Below are 22,119 nucleotides of genomic sequence, written 5' to 3'. Positions count from 1 at the left end.
CAGGCTCAAGCCATGCTTCCCAATGAGAATGGGCCGACCCATCCACAGGAAGAGGAAATAGGGGGTCAGCTTTTTACCAACGATGGGTCGAAATCACATCGGACAAATGGGTACTAAACATCATTTGAGAAGGTTACTCTCTGGAGTTTCGCAGCATCCCTCGGGACAAATTTATGATATCACCCTGCCACTCCCACACCAAGAGACTGGCAATGGAATCCATTCTGGCAAGATTACTCAGTCTGAAGGCTATAACTCCAGTACCTACGCCCCAGAAAAATACGGGATGTTATTCCATCTATTTTATCGTTCCCAAGAAAGAAGGATCATTCCGACCCATCTTGGACCTCAAGAACATCAACCGTCATCTGCGGGTACTATACTTCCGCATGGAAATGCTCCACTCCGTAATAATGGCAGTACAACTGGGAGAGTTCCTAATCTCCCTGGACCTCTCTGAAGCCTACCTTCACATCCCAGTCCATCAAGATCACCAGCGTTTTCTACGCTTTGCGGTACTGGGACAGAATTACCAGTTCTGAGCGCTACCCTTCAGCCTAGAAACCACCCCCAGAACATTCTCCAAAATGATGGTGGTCATGGCGGCAACACTAAGGAAGGAAAGGATCTTGGTATGTCCTTACTTGGATGACTGGCTGATCAGGGCAAAGTCTTCGGAAGAGAGCCGGCAGGTGACCAGCAGAGTCAAGAACCTACTGCAGGTACTCGATTGAGTTGTGAACACGATCAAGAGTGGTCTGCAGCCCTCTCAGTCTCTAGAGTACCTGGGGGCCTGTTTTGAAACAGAACAGAACAAATTCTTCCTCCCTCCCCTGAGGAAAAGGAAACTGATTGAACAATTATGACGATTGATGACCAATGCACGCCCCAAATTATGGGACTATCTTCAAGTCCTCAGGCTCATGGCATCAACCCTGGAGGTCGTTCCCTAGCAAGGGCTCACATGCGACCACTCCAGTGCTCCTTACTGTCACACTGGAACCCACTGTCCCAGGACTACTCATTTCACCTCCAACTACCAGCAGAGGTATGTTCTCAGCTTCAGTGGTGGCTACAGGAAGATCACCTAAGCAGAGGAGTAAGCCTTTCCCCACCAAACTTTAAAAACATGGCTATTCGAAAATGCATATAAATTAACTTAAAAACATCACAAAGAAAAGAAAAAGATAAAATATAATAATTGAATCATGAAGAATAAATCAAATGAGAGAATGTAAGATTCTATAAAAACAAATCACTGAATAAGATGTGAAAACTATCATTTTGTTTTAATTTTCCATACTCTATGCCTTATGTAACCAATTGCTGTTTGTTTGTTGAGTTATAACTATGCATGTTACTTTGTAAACTGTTGTGATCTGTACATGGAACGACAGTATATAAAATGTTTAAATAAATATATTAAATAAATAAATTACTGCAATTAGTATAAGTATAGATCTTGGATTTTTCTTTCTGGAGCCAACACTGCCGTAAAATTTACGTTTAACAACTGCAGAGTGATATGGCTGATGCTGCCAACTGCAGATCTAAATACACTGTGTGCATAAACGGAAATATCCCTGCATAGAAATCCCCCCATCACTACCACCAATGTGCATTGGATGGTAGAGAGCAAAGATTTTGTGACCTGAATGAAAATGACTATCCCATGAATTTAATAATGCTCAATGAGGATTGCGGGGTAGTGTAATGTGGTACTGGTGGAAGTCCGGAAATTTGTCAGATTACTTAACGCACATGTCTCTTAAGGGGAAGAGGCTTTGCACAGATGTCTTGGGTGTTAATGGTTCTTTCTTTTTCTCTTGCTTTAGGATAACTTGGAAGAGGCATATTTTGGTTTATACACTGATACTGTCCAGCTGGAAGAAAGGAATGTGTACTGTGGATTATACAATGTTCTGGTTCTTACACACTAGTATGGACTTTTCTTTCCCCCTTTTTATGTAACTGGGTTCTTCTGACTTTTAAGACAGATTTATAGTGTACTCAGGAATAATTATACAATAGCGTGACTACCCACCATATCATGCTAAAATGCTTTAATTGATTTGCCTGGATAGGTGAGGGAGCAATTATTATAAAAATACCACAGATACCCAATTGAAGCTTGGCCACTTCTGTCTTCTTTTTCCTGTTTTTTTCTGCTACTCTGGACCTGATGAGCAAGTTTCCCCTCTTTATAGACCAACACCTCCTCTGATCCAAGCAGTGGCTCAGGAAAGGACCTCTCTGCCATGTTGAATTGTGCCACAGTACCCATTATAAAGATATTTCCTTTCTGGTGGTGGCCACCAGGGCCAGAGAATACTAAGGTAGACAGGAAGAGGCATAAATAGTACAAAAAAAGGTGATAATGTACAGTCATTAATAAGACCTCACCTAGATTGGAGTATTGTGTCCAGTTTGGGCAGTCATCCCTCTGAAATGATATAAACAGAGTGGAGGTGGTCTAGGGAAGGGCTATGTAAATGGTGTAAGGAGGACTGCACCAAAAGCCCTATGAGATGAGAGCTATTTACCTAAGTTTGTGTACCTGAGGAGAGAAGGGACAGGGGAGAGGAAAGGCATTCAAATACCTGAAAGCTCTAGAACAAGAGATCATGGCTTGATAGGGGTGTGCATTCGTTCCCTACGAATTGGGAATCCGCAACGCATAGGACCATATTCGTTGTATTCGTGGGGAAGTGAAACGTATCGCGATTTCCCCACGAATACAACGAATCTTCGCCAAATTATTAGGCCGCCTAAAGGAGCCAATTTAAACATACCCCCCACCCTCCTGACCCCGCCAAGACTTACCAAAACTCCCTGGTGGTCCAGCGGGGGGTCGGGGAGCCATCCCCTGCACTCAAACCCTTGGCTGCCGGTTTCAAAATGGTGCCGATAGCCTTTGACCTACTATGTCACAGGGGCTACCGGTGCCATTGGTCAGCCCCTGTCACATGGCCATCGGCGCCATCTTGTGCTCCTACCATGTGACAGGGGCTGACCAATGGCACCGGTAGCCCCTGTGGCAGTGCCATTCGGATACTGGCAACCGACGACCCGAGTGCAGGAGGTTGCTCACACCCTCGGCAGCCGAGGGTGAGTGCAGGGGATGGCTCCCGGAACCCCGCTGGTCCACCAGGGAGTTTTGGTAAGTCTTGGGGGGGGGGGGGGGGGCAGGAGGGTGGGGGGTTTTAGTTAGTTTAATTTTAGCGGGGAAATGAATAGGAATTGATGTATAAACGTATCAGGGGGTCCTCTTGCCGAATGCAATGTATCTGCCCCCCGATGAATATGAATCCCGAATGCAACGTATGGGGTCCCTCTGCACATTCCTATGACTTGAAGCTCAAATGGGTGACTCAAGAGGAACATTAGAAAAAAATTTTTTACAGAAGGGGTGGTGGATGCATGGAGTGGCAGAGAAAAAAATAACAGTAATGGATTCAGGAAAGCCTGGGATAAGCACAGAGGATCACTAGTTGAGGTGACGGGAAAGACGGAAATCAATTGGGATCGATGGCATTATAACAGGAAATGAATTGGGCAGATTAGATGGGCCTTACAGGCCTTATCTGCCATCATATTCTACATTTCCCACCTGTCAAGACTAGAATTAGATTGGCATGGACAAGACAAAAAGATGAAGAGAAAGAGAAGAGAGGTGCAGATGGGAAAATAAAGGAAGGGGCATGGAGAAGGGACAAAGGAGGGCACTAAGGAAACAAAGGGGAGAGGAGGTGAAGGGAGACACATAGAAGGGGATAGAGGAGATAGCAGAGGCAAAAAAACAAATTGAGAAACTGACAGGAGATGACATTATTAAAAAAAAAAAAAAGAGTCCCACATGGGCTATAAAAGTAAGCTTAGATGGAAGTAATTTCATCTCAGTGTAGCGTGAGAGAGTAGAAAATACTAGACCTTTGCTCCCATGGATTATAACATGACCAGTCTCTGTATGAAATGATGGCTTTGTCATTGTGGGCTATGCACCATTCTCCAGTTTCTGCCATTTTAAAATGAGGATTGATCATCACTTTCCAATTCCCTTCTCTCTTTCTGCTGATAACCCAGTGGAGATCGCAAGAGGGTCATTCACTACAACGGAGGGAGGCTGGTGGCTGTTGGGTCTGTGGATCGTAAAGTGCGATTTCTGGATATTACTCTAATGAAGGATGTGCCACCTGTCATACATGGACATGCTGGAAGCGTTCGGGCTGTGTTTCTCTGTGAGGAGAAGGGCTTTGTTCTCAGTGGGAGTTTCGACCTCAGCATTAGGTGAGCCAAGCCATTAATTGTCTGACTCCTTTCAGGTCATGGAGCTGATTTAATACTGGTGTATGATTCAGTCTAGAAAAATTAGCCCTAGAATCCTTATTAGAGTAATTACTGCAAAACAAATGATAACCCATAACAAAGTACTGCATTCCCAGATATTTACAAATAATAATGCTATTTTTCTTATGGAAAGGGATTCATTTTGCAGCCATCTACCTGCTTAGCACTGTTATCTGTGATTCTTCTTTCATGCTCCAGGCTATTTGGCCCTGTTTAGAAAAAGGCTTTACTAGGTACATAAGTGCAATACTGTTTGTGTTAATGTTCCAGCAAACCATTTCAGACCTGCGCTTTTCTCCTGGGGTATCCACGATCTTGGAAATCCATCAGGACTGTTAGTGTGGCCAGCACTGACATTAACATTTTATTGTACAATAAACTTTAATTACATGAACCATTTACTATACAAACTAAGGGGCAAATTTTCAAAGCCCTACGTGCGCCGGGCCTATTTTATAAAGGTCCGGTGACGAGCGTAAAGCCCCGGGACGCGTCTAAGTCCTGGGGCTTCGAAAAAGGGGTGGGGAGGGGGGTGAGCAGGGGTGGGTCAGGGCCAGAGGCCTCCGGCACAGTGGCCATTTGCCACTGTGTTGGAGGATCGCGTGCCGGCAAGGTGCCGGCACGCCTGGAAGCAGGCGCAAGAGATAAGTTAAAGAAATGGAGGGGTATAGAATAGGGCTAGGGGTGGGCAGGCTAGGGGAAGGGGTAGGAAAGATAGAGTAGAGGGAAGGGAAGTTCCCTCACAGGCCGCTCCTAAATTGGAGCGGCCTAGGAGGGAACAGGTGAAGGCCGCGGGGTCGGCACGCACAAGATGCACTAGTGTGCACCCCCTTGTGCGCGCCGAGCCCCGATTTTATAACATGCGTGCACCTGCGTGCGTATGTTATAAAATCGGGCATCCATGTGTGTGTGCGCCAGGCTGCGGGTGCATATGGATGCTCGCGCATATCTTTTAAAATTTACTCCTAATAGTGTACATGTTTCTTCTCTGTTTTTTCCCCATTTGTATTAAGACCACATTATCCATTGATTAAAATAGTCCTTAATAATTTAACGGTGGGCTTGAAAGAGTTCTAATAGAATTTGTATTGGACAACCCTTCTCTAGCCTAGTTTGGGATCCAGCTTTGAATCTGCAAGTGTTTAATTTGGAATTTATTTATACAAGCATCCCAGTTTCAATAATTTTACAATAATTTTGCCCCCCCCCCCCCACCCCGCCCACCAGTTTCTGCCTCCTCTTTTGGGTTTCCAACTCAATCAGAACCAGCCTCTATTGGGATTTAGTACCATGAACTTTCATTGACAACTACCCAGAGGGTTCTTCCCTATTTCATACACCCTGCCAACTTGCCTAGTCCAGTCATTGCAATGACAGTCCTCAGCCAGGGACCATGCATTAGGGCTCCTTCCAGAACTATGCAATTCCAGGCCCGAAATTCAGCCTCTCGATGTCACTGTTGCATGATAATTGGGATTCCCTTCCCCCACAGAGGCTGGGAATACTGCTTCCTAGTCTCAGCTGGCTAGGGCAGCAGTGCTGGCCTAAGACTTGAGCAAGATCCTTCACATGAAATGAATAGTATTGTCACTGAGCCACTGGGCTGGCCCCTAATCTTTTTTTTAAATATGGATTTACTCAGATTCAATTGAATTTATGCACATAGTCCAAGATTGAAATTGTTGGAAGATACTTATAGTTGAAAAGCATTTCAAAAGCAGCAGTTGGGAAAACTAAACAGTTCTCAGAGTTTTGCAAGTACTTCAAATATACAATCTTGCCTCCGTTGAGCCTTCCCTTAAATACATTTAAAATACAATACAATTTATATGCCACCCTCTTTCAAAAGAGAACTCAGAGCATTTCACAACATCATAATCAAAATACAATAAAATAATAACATAGCAAAATATTACAAAATATCATCAAATTTGAAAAAAAACCCCAACCCATACACATCCTCCAGCTGCAATCCCCTCTCTCACCAAGGGCAGAGACAGAGGTAAGCATCCAGTATCAATCCCCACCAAAACCAAAATAGTAGATTGATCCTGGAGAAGCTCCCAAAGGGGAAACCCCTGATGATATGCTCCTTTGGTGGCACCCTGCTATCTGCAGTGGGCCTCTACTTATTGTTAGCCCCTTGAATGATATCAGCAGGAGAGGGCAGTGCTACAAGTAAACACCAGAACCATGCCTGCAGCAGCGGGAACATTGAAGTAGATTAATTTATGGGAAAGCTAAATGAATGGCTGCACTTTGACTATAAGCGTTCCCCTCTTCCTCCTCATCACAACTCGGTGACAAAAGTGTGCAGCAGAATTCACAGATTCATAGAAATCTGACATAAGCTACGATATAAGTGTGCACAATCATGACAGGGAACCAGGGCAGGAAGATGTTGACTGGGCAAAAATAGAAATCTGAATTGATTGCCAAATGGCCCAGATATATTGGAGCTGAGGCATGAATGGCTCAAATTCAGTCAAATCTACATGTGAGGTGTTCCAAGTCAACTTTGATGATTTAATCTGAACTGGATGGCCATTTCTTAGATGAAGGGTTGAGTGATCAATATTTTGTAGAAAGGTTGAATGTGATTTGATTTGATATAGCAGGAACTACATAGATAGGGTATGATATCCCTTTAGGACCTAAGTCCAATGCCTGGAAAAAAAAAAAAAAGCAAGTGAATCTGGGTTTGTAAACTTATTTCATATGCTCGTTAGGACAAAAGCTATCTGATAAAAATAAATAAATAAAAGCTGCTGAGCAAAGTGTAACAAGGTCTATTTATCTCATTGTTCAGATACTGGAATTTGTACTCAGGGGCATGTGTGAAGATTTTCTATGGACATACTGCAACCATAACCTGCTTGGATTTACATATGGACCAACTGGTTTCAGGAGCAAAGGACTGTAAGGTCAAAGGTCGGTGAGCAAGTGAATTCCTAAAACACAGACTCAAAAGTACTACATTTTTTTCCCCAAGGATGCAAAATGAGTAAAACCCTATAGTGCATCTGGCCCCTAAAGATTTTGTTTGAGGAAGATAGAAAGAACATATATATTATCTTCAGTTCAGATACTTTTTTATAAAGACCATGGAAAAGGCATACTTAAAAGATCTGTGGTTCCAGAGTAATTAACATTTTGTAGGAAACCAACCAGGGTTCTCTATCTTAGGACCTCATTTCCTAAGCATTTTTCAAATAGACTCAGAGTGGGAGAAAAGTCTTAGTAGAGCAGGCCCTTAATAATTCCTCTCAATATAGAGGTTAAGATGGCAAATCAGAGTTCAGGATCATATCTGAGAATTGTTCTATCTAAAATTATCTTTTCTAGTTTATTCTGCAATATATATATATATATATATATATATATATATATATACATTATCATGCTACTTTGGGGTGAAAAGCAGTGTCTCAGTTTATTAACAGCCAGCCTTATTTTATGCCTCATCAATGCTATTCTCTTCTGAGTTTTATACCCTGCCTTTCTCCTGGAGCTGCTTTTTGCAGTGCAATAATGATCGATTATAAAAAAACATATAAAAAATCAGAACATCATAGAAAAAAAGCAATTCAAATTACAGGAGAAAGCAAATCAAAAAATAAATATACAATAACTTAAGCACAATCCAATATCCTAACAGTTTCCAATCAACTTCTCTCATAGAGGAACCCTAAACAACACAAACAAAACACTTCTTCCCCCCCTCCCACCACCACCATTACAACTCCCTTTTCAGACTGGCCTTTAAAAGCTCTACAAAATTCAAGATGTTGACAAAGGGGAAATCACCTTTATGTCGCCCTGCCAACAGCAGCAGCATTGCCAACACCCAGCGCGATAGTGGTGTCAGGGGAGCAGCTGGCTCCTGGTGATGTTCCCAGCTTTCAGGACAAGATGGGGAGTCTGTGCAGGTCCTGGCTGCTCCTGCTGTTCCGTTAATCCCTTGTTCCAAAACATGAGACATATTATCTTTTCTCCTGATAAATAGTGAACGTTTCACACTTGCATTATAACTTCAGATCACGTAAGGCACAGCTTCCTAAATCTATCCTATTGATCCCACAAGCCAAATCTTTTTTTTTTTCAGGACATCCTTAATGAAGATGCATGAGATACAGTTGCATATATTGGAGATCTAGTATATGTAAAAACATAGTAAAGACAAACAATGGTAATGGAATTCAAAAGGGTGTGGGGTAATCACAGAAGATCCCTAGTGGCTAAAAGATGGAGTTGAAGAAAAGGGGTATAACCCATGTAATGAGGGGCCACCTTCCTAACCCCAGGGAACATTTGGCTGGCTATCCCAGGGGGAGGTTTCTGGACATGGGCCAAACTGGCTGAAGACGCTTTCAAACACAGTCCATAAATTCCAATGTCCGCACCTCACTTGTGCTCCAAAAAATGTAACTGTTATGTTTGAACGCTCATGGGCTGCTTCCGCGAGCCAGCTCACTCACCCAGTGCTGCCCAGCCAGACCGCAGCTGCTCCACATGGCCACAAATGCCACTGCCATCACCGCTGGGGCCTCTTTCTAGGTGCATGCATAATGCGCACCAACCAATGAAGGTCCTGTGGCAGGAACAGACTTTCCCGGCACCCTCTGATGATGTCACATGGCCAGGTATTTAAACCTTGGCCATGCAACACAGATTTGCCTTGGCTACAGGTCGACTATCCTCGGATAGTGTGTGTTGCTTTTCCAGCATCTCAACTCCTGTTCCAGCCTTGCCTTCATCTTCCAGCCTTACCTTGGTCCTTCAGCCTTGCCTTCAGCCTTGTCCTCACCTTTGCTTTCTGCCTTGCCTTCTTCTCTCCTAGCCCAGCCTGCCCTCAGACTGATATTTGGAACTGACCATAGCCTGTGTCCTAAATACTCCTGCCTGCTGTCTGCCTAGAACCCCAGCCTGGATCATAATCATCCTTGCCTGCCGCCTGCCACCTGCCGCCTGCCACTGACCATAGCCCAGACTTTCATCACCCCTGCTTGCTGTCTGCCTCTGACATCAGCCTGATCCCGGACCTGCTGTTTTGCCTGCATCCCAGAGACTGACACCTAAGACTTGCCAGCCCCAGGTACCCAAAGGCTCAACCTGAGGGGAAAGGCGTTGGTACAGGCGTAGCTCCAGTTCAGTGTCTGCACCGTCTGCTCCACCAGTTGGCGGCGAGGACCTATAGGGTCTTCCCTGTCAACCTCACCCCAACGCAAGGCTCCACAGGCTTAACAGTAACATTTAAAAGCCAAATATAAAAGAACAACTTCTTAAGATCACAGTCCAATTACTTATTCACTTCAGTTATTATCATCTTGGTGAGATCACAGAAATCACAAATCACTAGATTCACTTCTCAGCTGTTTTACTTGTCATCTGGAACCTCAGTGGCTCCAACTCCTCCACTACTATCTTCTGGGCAACCTCTCTCACTTCTCTCAGTCCACAGTCTCTCTCCCCACCAGTTTCTTCCTTATAGGACACTAAGGGGATCCTGATGTTTTTCCTCTGTTACAGAAGTCACCATTCTGCTCAAGCTTCAGAAGCAGCTCACATCCAGGCATCACACTTCAGGAGCGGCATCAGGGTCTGTGCATCTCTGGTCCTTTGGGCACAGTGTCAGTTCCCAACCCTGTGCTGAAATAACCAGCTGCAACCCCCTACCCCCCTGCCCAGGGTCCAGCCAGCCCCCTCAACACAATTCCTTAGTATATGTCCATATCCAAATTTTTTCCCTTTCTATTCAAGCATTCAGTATTCACCATTTAGTGTCAGTTCACAATCCAGTCTCTACACACAAAAGCAGCTCCTGGGTCTGTACATTCCTGGTCCTTTAGGCAGAGTATCAGTCCTGAGCCCTGCACTGTAATGACCAGCTGCGAGCTTCCCCTTAGAACCAGCCAGTCACCCCCCACCCCCCAGCAAAATCTCTGCAACCAAAGTCCAAACTTCATCTTAATCAGCAAGATTTTTTAATCCATACACTTGCACCTCCCTCCACCTCTGGGCTGTTGGAAACCCCAGACACTCCACTGATCACTCTCTGGTAATCGACATTGGTCTCTCAATGTCAACCCATTGTGTAGTCCCTTGGTAGCACTTTTGAGTGAAGCACTAGGTGTTTCTCCTCCTCTCCCCTTGGCATGAACCCACCACAGCCTCCTGTTATCCTGAATCCTTCCTCATATGACCAGCCCCTGACCCATGTGCACATACTCCTTTTATACTGCATACATCTCTCACAACCATTGGTTAGCAATCACACTTGCCACTCAACATACAGGCACATTCCTCCCAGGGTCGTCCTTGGAAGTTTCGCAGTACAAGAAATAGGATAAACTTTTAACTTTTTCAGAAAAAAAAACCACACAATACACACCCCTTAGAGTGAGGTCTCCCCACATATCTCTTCCTACTAGCCATCCTCTTCTAATAAACTTAGGATGACCTCTTTGAACCAGAGTATTCCTGTTCTAGCGAATAGGATAACCCTTTGAACTCCCCATTAACCTTAACTCAAAGCAAAGCCCCAGTAAAAACAGAGTTACTGCACCATCTACTGACCCCTTGGGGAGTTATAGTAGTAACCTGTGTTAACTGGGGTAACCTGCACAGAGCAACAGTTACCACCCTAAGGAAAAATAAATAAATAAAACAACTTGCTGGGCAGACTGGATGGATCACTTGGGTCTTTTTCTGTTGTCATTTACTGTGTTACTATGTTAAAGTTATCTCATGCATTTTCATTGTGAATGACCTGAAAACCAGATATGGCTGTAGGGTCATAAGGACAAATTTGGAAAGCCCTGATGTAAGGATTGTAATATTTAATGCTATTTCCACTTAGTATTACAGGCCATGATTTCCCAGGAAATTAAGGGAGGTGACACTTGTGCTGTATCTTCCAGTAAAGCAAAGAACATTTAATTCCACATATCTGGATAACCTTCACAATAGACTTCATGGATTCTCTTGCTATGAGCTGCAAATCCAGAAGGGATGCCTGGACAAGTTTAGTTTAGACTCTTACATGCTTCTTTCTGTATTTGGCCCTTCTTGTAGGGACAGACAACCTTAGCGGGCAGGCAGATTAAGTTTGGTCTTGTTACGGCTGTGGGCCCTGCTAAGACTGGTGAACCCCCACAGGCACAGGCCAAGGACTTCAGGACAGAGACTGACAGGACTAATGATTGGCCTATACCAGCCACCTCCCCCACAGGTTGGGCCCTTGGGTTCTGGCGGCTGGTAGGACTTAGACTGTGGTTGGAGTTGAGGAGCAGTCTTAATTGGAGATTAAGGCAGAGGCAGGCCGGGAACACAGGAGCAGGCTGGAGCACTAGAGCAGGCTGGAACATACAGAAAAGAAAAGGACAAGGACAGGACAAGAACAGAACTAAACAGAACAGACAAGGAACATAAAAGCCAGAAGGCCACAAGCTAGAAAGTAGGCCAGAGAAGGCCATACACAAAAGCAGAAGGCCTGAGAGGCCATAGAGCAAGGCTAAGGCAGAAAGCCTGAGAAAGGCACAAGACAGGGAAAGAGCAGAATGCCAAAAGGCAAAATAAGGCTGAAAGGCCCAGAGACTAGAGAGCAGTCTAAGGAAGGACAGGGCCAAGCAGAGAGCTAGGGACCCCTACCGTTGGCTTTGCTCACTGACAAGGCAGTGAGAAAAGCCAGAGGTAGGTTTAAATAGGCAGAGCCCTGCTGAGTCATGGGATCACAGAGGCTATGACTGGAGCGAGAGTAGGAGCAGCTCCATGGGGACCTCTAGTGGTTGGGAGACTACATAACAGAAAGGAGCACAACAGGTCTCCACCAAGTTTTATCTATGGGATGCATAAAGTTCCTACAGTTGTTTCTTCCTGTCTTCCAATCATTTCAGAGAGATTTTACTATCTTGGCATTCCCCTAGTTAAAGATGCTACTCATTCTATGGTCAGAGATCCTGAGTTATTGTCAAGACAGGTTTTCCACAAGCCAGTTTCGGGGCCTCTAGACTTGTTCCCTTCTGAAAGAAATCCATTTCTGCCTTCCCTGCTGAGGTCCAGACAGTTGGATTCACTGGCATCATTACTTCCCTTTTGTTTGGTTTCTAATCCATTCAGGAAAATTCCTTGCACACTATAGAATACCACTGCAGTCTGTATAGTGCCCAACAGTGCTCCTCCTCTCATGCAGTCACCAAACTCTGAATGTTAGCATATAGGCCCAACCCTTAGACGAAGCCAATGGACTATACCATTTCCTCTCATTTTGCCTGAGTCTCATAATAAATTTTAAATGCAAAAAAAAAAAAAAACAATAGATGCTAAAGAGCTACACTTCTTGATGGCCATATTTGTTGACTAAAAATCATGTTGTTTAATATGTCCATACTGATGTTTCATTGTAGTCTATAGATGTTATTGTAGGTGATAGGGATATGCATTTGACTAATCTGAATAGTGAAACTGATCTGAATAAGCTGATTTTTGGTTTGTTTCAGATCATCTGAACAAAAAATCTGCTCATTATGAAAAATGTTGAATTATTTGTTTCAGTGAATAGCAGGTACTATTTGCGAATAGCACATACTATTTTCTGAAATAAATAATCTGAAATGGTCAAACCTCCCCCTCTCCTGAAAATGAAATTTGGTCAGAAAATCGGCCAAAAATGAATGATCTGAACTGAATAATAAAGGTGTATACACATTCCTAATAGGTAATTTCATTTTTTAAATCCAACAGTCTGGCTCTTGGAGTCCGGAATGTGCATCAGAACATTTAAACACAACAGTATCATTTTGTGTGTCAAGATAAATGAGCACTATGTAGTAAGCAGCTGCATGGAGGGGCTGGTGAAAGTATGGCACACCAGCTCTGCAACATTAATCAAGGTAATGGGAGAAAAATGAGTCATTTCAGAACTGTTTCCATTGGTTTGCTTTTTTTTTTTTACTCTTTTTCTGGATAGTCTAAAAACAAAATGGAAGCAAGTGGCCTGGCCACTAAATATTCATAAAAAATACTCTCCTTAAATCAGACAGCAAAAAAAACCACAAACTGGTTTAAGAGAGTTATCATAAATATATATATATATATATATATCTCACAGCATACACACAGAAAACAGTTGTGCAATTTCACAATCCTTTTCATTCTCCCAAATTCATATCAATGTGCAAAAACAAATTCATTTAAAGAGCACAAATGTCTCTTAGTCCGTTATAGGGTACATTTTCAAAGGCTTAGTCTGGTAAAAAAAAAAAATAGGAATTACGCTAGTAGAATGTATGATGACGTGCTGCCAGTGTTGCATCCCCAGGAGCAGGAGCAGGAGCAGGGTTGGACAAAGACGAAGTAGGCTTGAGCAGGAATGGACTCAGGAGTCTTCTATCTGTACTGGGCAACACTCAGGTTGAGCCCTTACTTGCTGGTGGCTGGCAGGACTTAGACAGAAGGAGAACACCAGGGAACTTGAAGGTATCCATAGGTACCCATAGGAGCACAGCAGGACCAATGCAGAGACAGGATTCACAAAAGTGCCCACTACACAAAACTAAGACTTAGAAACATAGAATAACTAGGAACAGATGAGCATTGAAAGGCAAGGCAACAGACAGGAAAAACAAACAAAGCAGGAGCATAAAATATGCAATCTCCAGAGAGGGATCCAGGTAAGGCCTCAAATTTAAGTCACAAAATTAGAATCAAGAGCAAAATGTAAGAGCAAGATACAGACCAGGAACAGAACCAAGACTAGAAACCATGAGCTCAGGCACTGAGCATGGCATGAGACTGGTTTACAACTATGACAGTTCCAGAAGAATATGGCTGTCTTTTAGCCAGTTTGCAATCCACGAAAGGACATCGCCACCTATCACATGACTTTTTACTTTTCCTAGAAGCCTCTCATGAGGAACTTTGTCAAACGCCTTCTGAAAATCCAAGTATACTACATCTACCGGTTCACCTTTATCCACATGTTTATTAACTCCTTCAAAAAAATGAAGCAGATTTGTGAGGCAAGACTTGCCCTGGGTAACATATGCACATAATTTTCCAGGAGCCCTCTGAAACATACCGACCCCTGGAGCACTTCTTTTTAATGTTGCTAAAATTAGGAAGACTGTGAAAATATGCATATATACATCTAGGAAGCTGAAAATCTACTTGTGCACATTCAGTTATTCTTTAAGGGTTTGTGGGCAATTTTTGCCTCCAACCAGCAAGGGCTCTAAATGGGCATGTGAGGGAGTCTATAAGAAACTCCCTCAGACTACCTTAAGGGACCGGGCACAGCTGTCTCGCCTGGTCCTCATTAAGGTCCTCCTTAAGGTCCAGACACACAAGAAATCCTGAGTGAAGGGAGGAGCCCCTCACCAGAATATAAGAACTCAGGACCCAGGGAGCAGGCAGAAACCCATTCTCTACAATGACCTGCTATGTTTGATGTCTGTGTGCTACCTGAACATAAGCTGAGCTGCATTCTTTGTTTGATTTTGCTTTTCACTGTAAATAAATTGAATATAAAGGAAATACCCAGAGACTGCCTCCTTATTCCTCCTTGCTGTTTCCCAAGCCACTATTGCCCAAGTTACCACATATGGTGGAAGCAGTGGGATCTTCTTGCCTAAGCGGGAAGTATAGGCAGAGGCCCATAGTTGGAGCAGAAAAAAAACCTACAGATTGCTTTTCTCTTTTTTTCCTGGAGCTCCTAGTTTTACTCACCCAATTGAAATTACAACAGGCAAAGAGTGTTAGCTCCGACTGAACAGTCAGAGTTCAAGTAGTGAGTAATGGCCGGAGAGAGGTCAGCAGGTTTTTTGTTTTTTCCTTTCTCCATTCCCTGGAGAAATACAGTTTGGAGGCAGCTCAGAAAGCAGGGAAAATGAAGCAAGTGATACAGGTCCTAGTTACAGGGCAGCAAAAATTGCAAAATGCCCTACAAACTCAAATTGACCAGCAATAGGTGCTACGAGAATAAGTTATGCAGCAAAACACAGTGTTCTCAGGTTGCACAGGCTGTACATGCAGCTATGACAATGCTACCTCCCTTGTCACCAGTCATACAAGATGGCCCCAGGAGAAGACCCCGAGTGTTTCCTGAATGGGCCGCTCTTTTGAATTCATGATTTCCAATTTTGATTTTGTATTGCCTGTTGCTAAGATATGATGTAATCCAGCTGAGGGCAACTCCAGCTATTCCGATTTTGCTAAGGCGCTGTATGAGGATGTTATGGTTAATAGTGTCGAAGGCCGAAAATATGTCTAGAAGGGCCAAAATGTAAGATTGGCTTTTGTCAAGGCCTTGAATGAGGTGATCTGCTATAGAAAGTAAAAGGGTTTCGGTACTGTGGTATTTGCGGAAATCGTATTGTGAAGAGGATAGGAGTAGCTGGTTGTCAAGGTAGTCTGTGAGTTGGCGGTTGACTGCTTTTTCAAGGATTTTAGATAGGAAGGGTAAGTTGAAGATTGGTCGGTAATTTGATGGATCAGGGGGGTCAAGTTTAGGTTTTTTTTAATATAGGCTTGACAATTGCTTATTTAAGGGGGTTAGGTACTGAGCCTGAAGTGATGGAGATGTTTATGATGTCGGCTATGGATTGGGCAATTATGTTGGAGATGGAGAGCAGATATTTTGTGGGGATCGTGTCTGTGGGATGAGAGGATGGTCTAGTTTTCTTGAGGATGGACTCAACTTCTGTTGCAGCTATGGTTTCAAATGAGTTGAGTTCAGTGGTGAGGTTATTGAGAGGAGTCCTGCTGGGTGGGATGGTTGTGAGGAAGCATACATCAGTTTGTTAATTTTATCCTGGAAATAAAGTGCGAAGTCCTCGCATTTAGTGCTGGCTTCATCGTCTGGAATGTGAGCAAGTGGAAGTTTAGTTAGAGAGGCCACAAATTCGAAAAGGGCATGGGCACTGTATTGTAATTGGTGGATTTTGTGGGCGTGGAAATTTATTTTAGTTTTATTTAGTAATTCACAGTAGTGAATTACTAAATAAATCAACAATAATATAAATAATAATATAAATAATAATATAAATCAACAATAGTAAAGCCATACTAATAAAAAGAATAGAATTTAATAAATCCCCCACTTTCTATACTTTCCATTCACCCTGAGATTGTTCTGGATTAGTGGGGGTGAGGGAGCGCACAAACTTTCTCTCCCCTCACATGCATTCTGACACATACACACACACACACACACACAAAAACATACACTGACACATATGTACAAAGGGCTACCTCCTACCTGCTGACACAAACACTCCCTCACACCCATTGACGCTGACACACACACACACTTCCTCGCACCTACAGACACATATACACACGTCAGTCACACACACTGACTCTAATAGTCACACACACTGGCTCTAATAGTCACACACATGCTCAGTCATATCTTCTGACACACACACAAACTGCCTTGTACCCACTGACACATACACACACATGCATGCTCCCTTGCACACTCCCACTCTCTGTTACACCCACCGGCCGCGGCAACCCACGGTCGACACAACTCAGCCCATGCCTTGCCTTGTCCTTGCTCCTGGTGCTCTCGCAGCCGCAGCAGGCCACTGCTGCCGCGCCCTGCCATGCCTCTGGGACTCCATGTGGCGGCCGGGATGCTGCCGACCAGCGCTCTGACCTGGGCCCTCCCTAGGCGCACGCACGCCACCAGTCCTCTTTTTAAAGGGCCAACGGCGGGAACCTCTGGGCCGCCCCTGCTGATGACATCAGAACCCTGGGATATTTAAGGACGGCCTCTCTCCTCCACTAACTGACTTGGCAGTGAGTTCCTTGGTTCCTGCTTCGGTGACTTTGCCTTAGTATTCCTGACCTGATGTTCCTGCTCTACAAGTTCCTGCTTCTGCTTCCCACTCTACGGAATCCTGGTACTGCACTCCTGCTCCACGAGGTCTGCCTCCGTGCTCCTACTCCATGGGATCCTGCTACCTCGCTCCTCCTCTGCAGGGCCTACCTCAGCGCTCCTACACCAAGGGATCCTGCTACTGCACTCCGGCTCCACAGGGCCTGCCTCAGCGCTTTTACATCACGGGATCCTGCTACTGTGCTTCTGCTCCACGGGGCCTGCCTCAGCGCTTCCACATCCCGGGATCTTGCTACTGTGCTTCTGCTCCACGGGGCCTGCCTCAGCACTTCCACATCACGGGATACTGCTACTGCACTGCTGCTCCACGGGGGCATTTCCTGCCAACACAGTGGTGAGTGGAGGAGCAGGGAGATCAGCAAATCCGCAGAAAAGAAACCCCCCCCCCAAAATGCAGGCCTATAGAGCCACGCTGTAGTTGTGGAGACATTAAAAAAAGAGAAGCCATGGAACCGTGGCTGCAGCTGCGGGAAAAGGAAAAAAAAACAAAAATGAGTGGAGAGCCTCGGTGGAGGCTCCTGCTCCACCAGAACAACTGCTGCAGGCCAGGTGTTAATGGCAGCGGCTCCGCGGGCATGGGGCTGCTGTGATGAACACCAGTGTCACATGACTCCCCTAACTGGCCCTCTGGGCATGCCTGAAGACCCGACAGGCCAGTTTGCCCTTGGTGCATACCTTGTGAGTTAGGCACCTAATTGAAAATGTATCCCTATGTGCATCACCCATAAACTTTGCCCAACACAGATTGTTGTTTGCCATACATAATGGCTGTCTCAAAGGGAAATTTTTTTCTTCAGTGGATGATGACAAATTCCATACAGATCTTTCACTCAAGAAACAGGAAAATCAGATACAAATATCTCCGCAATGCATGTCCTGTTGTGCTTTTGGGTATCCTAAAACATTCTTTAATAATCAATTACATGTTGTATTAAACAGAACATTGGGAAAGGGCAGGCAATGTGGTCAGGTGGATGCACTAATAGTCTGTGGAACTGAAAGTATGTTACAAGGATGGGCTGAGAACCCAAGAAACCAGGTTTCAAGTTTCACTTCCATCATTGACTCTTCCTGTGACCTTAGGCAAGTCATTTTGGGGCCGATGCAATAAAATGCACTCAGCCTAACACCCAGCTTAACGAGCGATTGGACGAGCGTTTTGGATGCAGTAGGCTAACACCCGATGCAATAAGGGGATTAGCGTGTCCAAAACACGTGGTCAAACAAACACGTAGCTACTAGTGCTCATCACATGTAAATTCCATGTAGATGAGGCTATTAGCTATTACCCCCCCAATGCAAAAAATTGTCATGCGCCCAAGACGCACTTTTTAAGATGACAAATTTAATGCCAGCCCTGGTGCTGGCATTAAGTCTTGCCACATGTCAAGGGCTCAAGTAAAAAGCAAAAAAACACTGCTTTTTGTCGATTTTCCTACTTAGTATGATCACGATACTAAGTAGGAGGAAGATCTGCTCCTCGCAGTGATTAAGAATTATGTATAGATTGAAGAGTGCAATTCAAAAACTGTTCATGTTTATTTAAAAAATGTTTCTTGTATTCAAGCAGCTGCAATGTTCAATAGTTGGGTGTTATGGTTAATGGTGTTTGGGTGGATCCTTGGACACTGTGGCAGCTGACCACGTCCACGGGGGGCAGTCCTGTGAGGGACCACAGTGTCAGGCTAAACTCCGGACAGACCAACACAGATTTGAATCTTTTATTAAACAGTTTATGGAACCACCAGAGGTGGCAGTAGTGAGTAGTGGTTGTAGAGCCCGGCTGGGCAGATCTCCCACAGAACGCTGGAACAGCGGATCCTCTGTAGAGCAGTGCTGTAGTGGAAAGAGACTGAGAGTTATGAGTACACAATAAGATAGCATTCAGAGTCCCAAATAAAATTAGGAGAGCTCCGAGACAGGGAGAGCAGGCCCTCGAGGAGCGAGTACCTAATCCCTTAGAGCAGTGGTGTTGTACTCACTAGCAGTAGCAGAGATTCCACTAGACGAGAGGTCTGGCACTGGAGCAGAGAGCAGGCCCTCGAGGAGCGAGTACCTGATTCCGGCGAAGCAGTACTGTAGAGAGAGATGTTTTCTGTACTCACTGATGGTGACTGTAAGTTAGTTCTTCCAAGTAGAAGGGTAGAAGTAGCAGGCAGCAACACAGGGAACATGGGCCCTCGAGGAGTGAGTACCGGTTTCCTGATAGCACCTGAAAGAAGCAGAGAGGCCCCCGAGGAGCGGGTACCCCGTTAGCGACCCCAAAGGGTAGTAAGAGTTCCAGGTAGAGCTGGAGTGGCAGAGTACCTTAGGAACGGAGAGCGAATCCCATCCGTACGAATCCTGTTGCTAACTCAACGAGCTAGCAAATACTGTAGGCAGATATACCCTGGAGTTGCGTCAGAACAGGGGGATGCCCCTGAGGTTCACACCAACGTGAAGATAAAGATGAAGGCAGCGCGCCCTAGAGGTACCTTGAAGTAGAATGGCGGGAGGCAGCACCAAAGCCGGTCCGGGGACGCCGGAGAGAACGGCAAGCAGATGCCACGGCAGCCGTCGGTCCAAGGTGAGCGGGAGGAGCCGCAAGTAGAGAGAGGTAGGCGGGGCGAAGCCATCTGACCGACGGACGCAACATTGGGTCTTCACTGGACGTGGCAGGATAAAAGAGATGCTCGCACTGAGCGTCCATTTTCCTAACCCACACACAGCCACATCTCCCAGCACCCGATGGAGCACTGGAGTTGCACAATTTCTCCTAGCACATCCTTTTTAGCACAGCAGCTCATTATATTATTCCATCGTGTACCCAGGAGAGGTGGTTGTGCGTGCGCTAGCACAATAGGCACCCAGTTTGGATGCATGTTTTTATGTGCATGATATTGCATCGGCCCAGTAGTTGGCAAACACTTTGGGGAAGGGACTTATTGTACCTGAATTACTAATAATGCTGTAAGTCACCTTGTGCATTATTTGGAAAGGCAGGTTAAAAATCCTAATTGTATAATATAAAACACCACAGATTCCCAAGCTTGAATTTCATCCCAGACAGTCCATTGTGTAACTATCAAGAAATCCTTATTCATGAAGATCTTTACCCATAAATATAGAATAGGAAAAACACTATAGTGAATCGGGTCTCTTAAGTCCCTGCTCACCAAAAAGCTCTCATACTTTCACAGTGCAGCAACATTATACACTTCTGATGACTTCATAGTTTGGTTTTCTGCATTGAAGCAAACAATGATGTTATGGGACTGGGGGCTTTAATAAGTTCTGTTGGAGAGGTGGGTTAAGTAGCCAAAAATCATTTAGAGGAAAAATATAGATTATCTTTGTTTAGATAAAATCTCCATAAGCTATCAACAATTAGGAAAGGAATCGAGAATAAAACAGAGACCATCATAATGCCTCTGTATCGCTCCATGACGCAACCTTATCTTGAGCATTGCATGCAGTTCTGGTCACCACATCTCAAGAAAGATATAGCAGATTTAGAAATGGTACAGAGAAGGGCAATCCAAATGATAAAGAGGATGGAACGATTCCCCTATGAAGAAAGGCTAAAGAGGTTAGAACTCCTCAGCTTGGAGAAGAGATGGCTGAGGGAAGATATGATAGAGATTTACAAAATAATGAGTGGATTGGATTAAGTAAACATTAATTGGTTGTTTACTCTTTCAAAAATTACAAAGACTAGGGGACACAAATGAAGTTACTAGGTGATATATTTAAAGCTAATAAGAGAAAATATATTTTTTACTCAATGCATAATTAAGCTCTGGAATTCATTGCCAGAGGAAATGGTGAAAACTATTAGTATAGCTGTGTTTAAAAAAGGAGGAAAAGTCCATAAACCATTATTAAGGTGCAGTTAGTGTAGCTGGGTTTAAGAAAGGTTTGGATAGGTTCTTGGAGGAGAGGTTGACTTGGGGAATAGCTACTGCTATTGCTGGCAGCGGTAGCATGGGATCTACTTAGTGTTTGGGTACTTGCCAGGTACTTTGAGCCTGGCTTGGCCACTGTTGGAAACAGGATGCTGGGCTTGATGGATCCTTGGTCTGACCCAGTATGGCAATTTCTTATGCAGAAACCACTGTTTATCCCTGGGATAAGCAACATGATATCTATCTACCCCTTGGGATCCTGCCAGGTACTTGTGACCTGGCTTGGCCACTGTTGAAAACAGGATAATGGGCTTGATGGATCTTTGGTCTGACCCAGTATGGCAAGTCTTATGCTCAAACAAGTAAATTTTAAAAGCCTGCCACGAATAAAAAATGGGGGTTACGTGCACATTTTACAAAGGGCCCGGCCACGCATGTAACCCCTGTTACGCGCTGAAGTGCCGGGCCAAAATAAAGGGGCGGGCTGAGGAGCATGGTCTGGTGGGATGGGGTGTGGGCCAGGGCAGCGCCATTCGATGCTGTCCTGGGGAAATGCGCACCGGCAGCCAGCCAGCATGTGGAAATTACTTCTGCTCCAGAGGAGCAGTAAGTAGTAAAATAAAAAAATTGGGGTTAATTGGGTTTAGGGGGGCGGGGAGGAGAGGAGAAGAGGAAGGAAGGGTAGGGTTAGGGATAGGAAAGTTCCCTCCCAGTCTGCTCCTTAATCAGCCATGACTGGTGTGCGTATGTTATAAAATCACTGCGTCCATGTGTGTGTGCCGGGCACCGCACACATGGACGCGCGTGCAGACTTTTTAAAATCGACCCCTTATGTTCTTTAATTATAGAATGATCAGAAGCTTGATATACTCCCAGGATTCAGTAGAATCTTAATGGACAAGCCGTAAAGCCCGTTAAAACGGGCTACATCCCTCTGTCTCTCACCTCCCCCTCATTCTCTCTCCCCTCACTCTTCACCACCCCCCT

At 44.7% G+C, this 22,119-nt stretch overlaps 1 protein-coding gene across 4 annotated transcripts in view; it reads left to right on the top strand.

The window, feature by feature from the left end:
* The window catches only part of CDRT1 (CMT1A duplicated region transcript 1), a 130,213-nt gene that overhangs the window by 87,267 nt on the left and 20,827 nt on the right, over nt 1–22,119 (top strand). For all 4 annotated transcript variants that reach the window (XM_029600301.1, XM_029600300.1, XM_029600299.1 and 1 more), the window contains exons 6-9: nt 1,836–1,939; nt 4,084–4,287; nt 7,157–7,278; nt 13,090–13,238. In XM_029600301.1, the coding sequence (XP_029456161.1) occupies nt 1,836–1,939; nt 4,084–4,287; nt 7,157–7,278; nt 13,090–13,238 (579 nt within the window). The remainder of the gene's footprint in view (nt 1–1,835; nt 1,940–4,083; nt 4,288–7,156; nt 7,279–13,089; nt 13,239–22,119) is intronic.

The sequence above is a fragment of the Rhinatrema bivittatum genome, chromosome 4 (assembly GCF_901001135.1).
Source record: "Rhinatrema bivittatum chromosome 4, aRhiBiv1.1, whole genome shotgun sequence".
Taxonomy (NCBI): Eukaryota; Metazoa; Chordata; class Amphibia; order Gymnophiona; family Rhinatrematidae; genus Rhinatrema; species Rhinatrema bivittatum.
The sequence above is the reverse complement of the archived record's forward strand: the minus strand, read 5'-3'. Positions and strand labels throughout refer to the sequence as shown.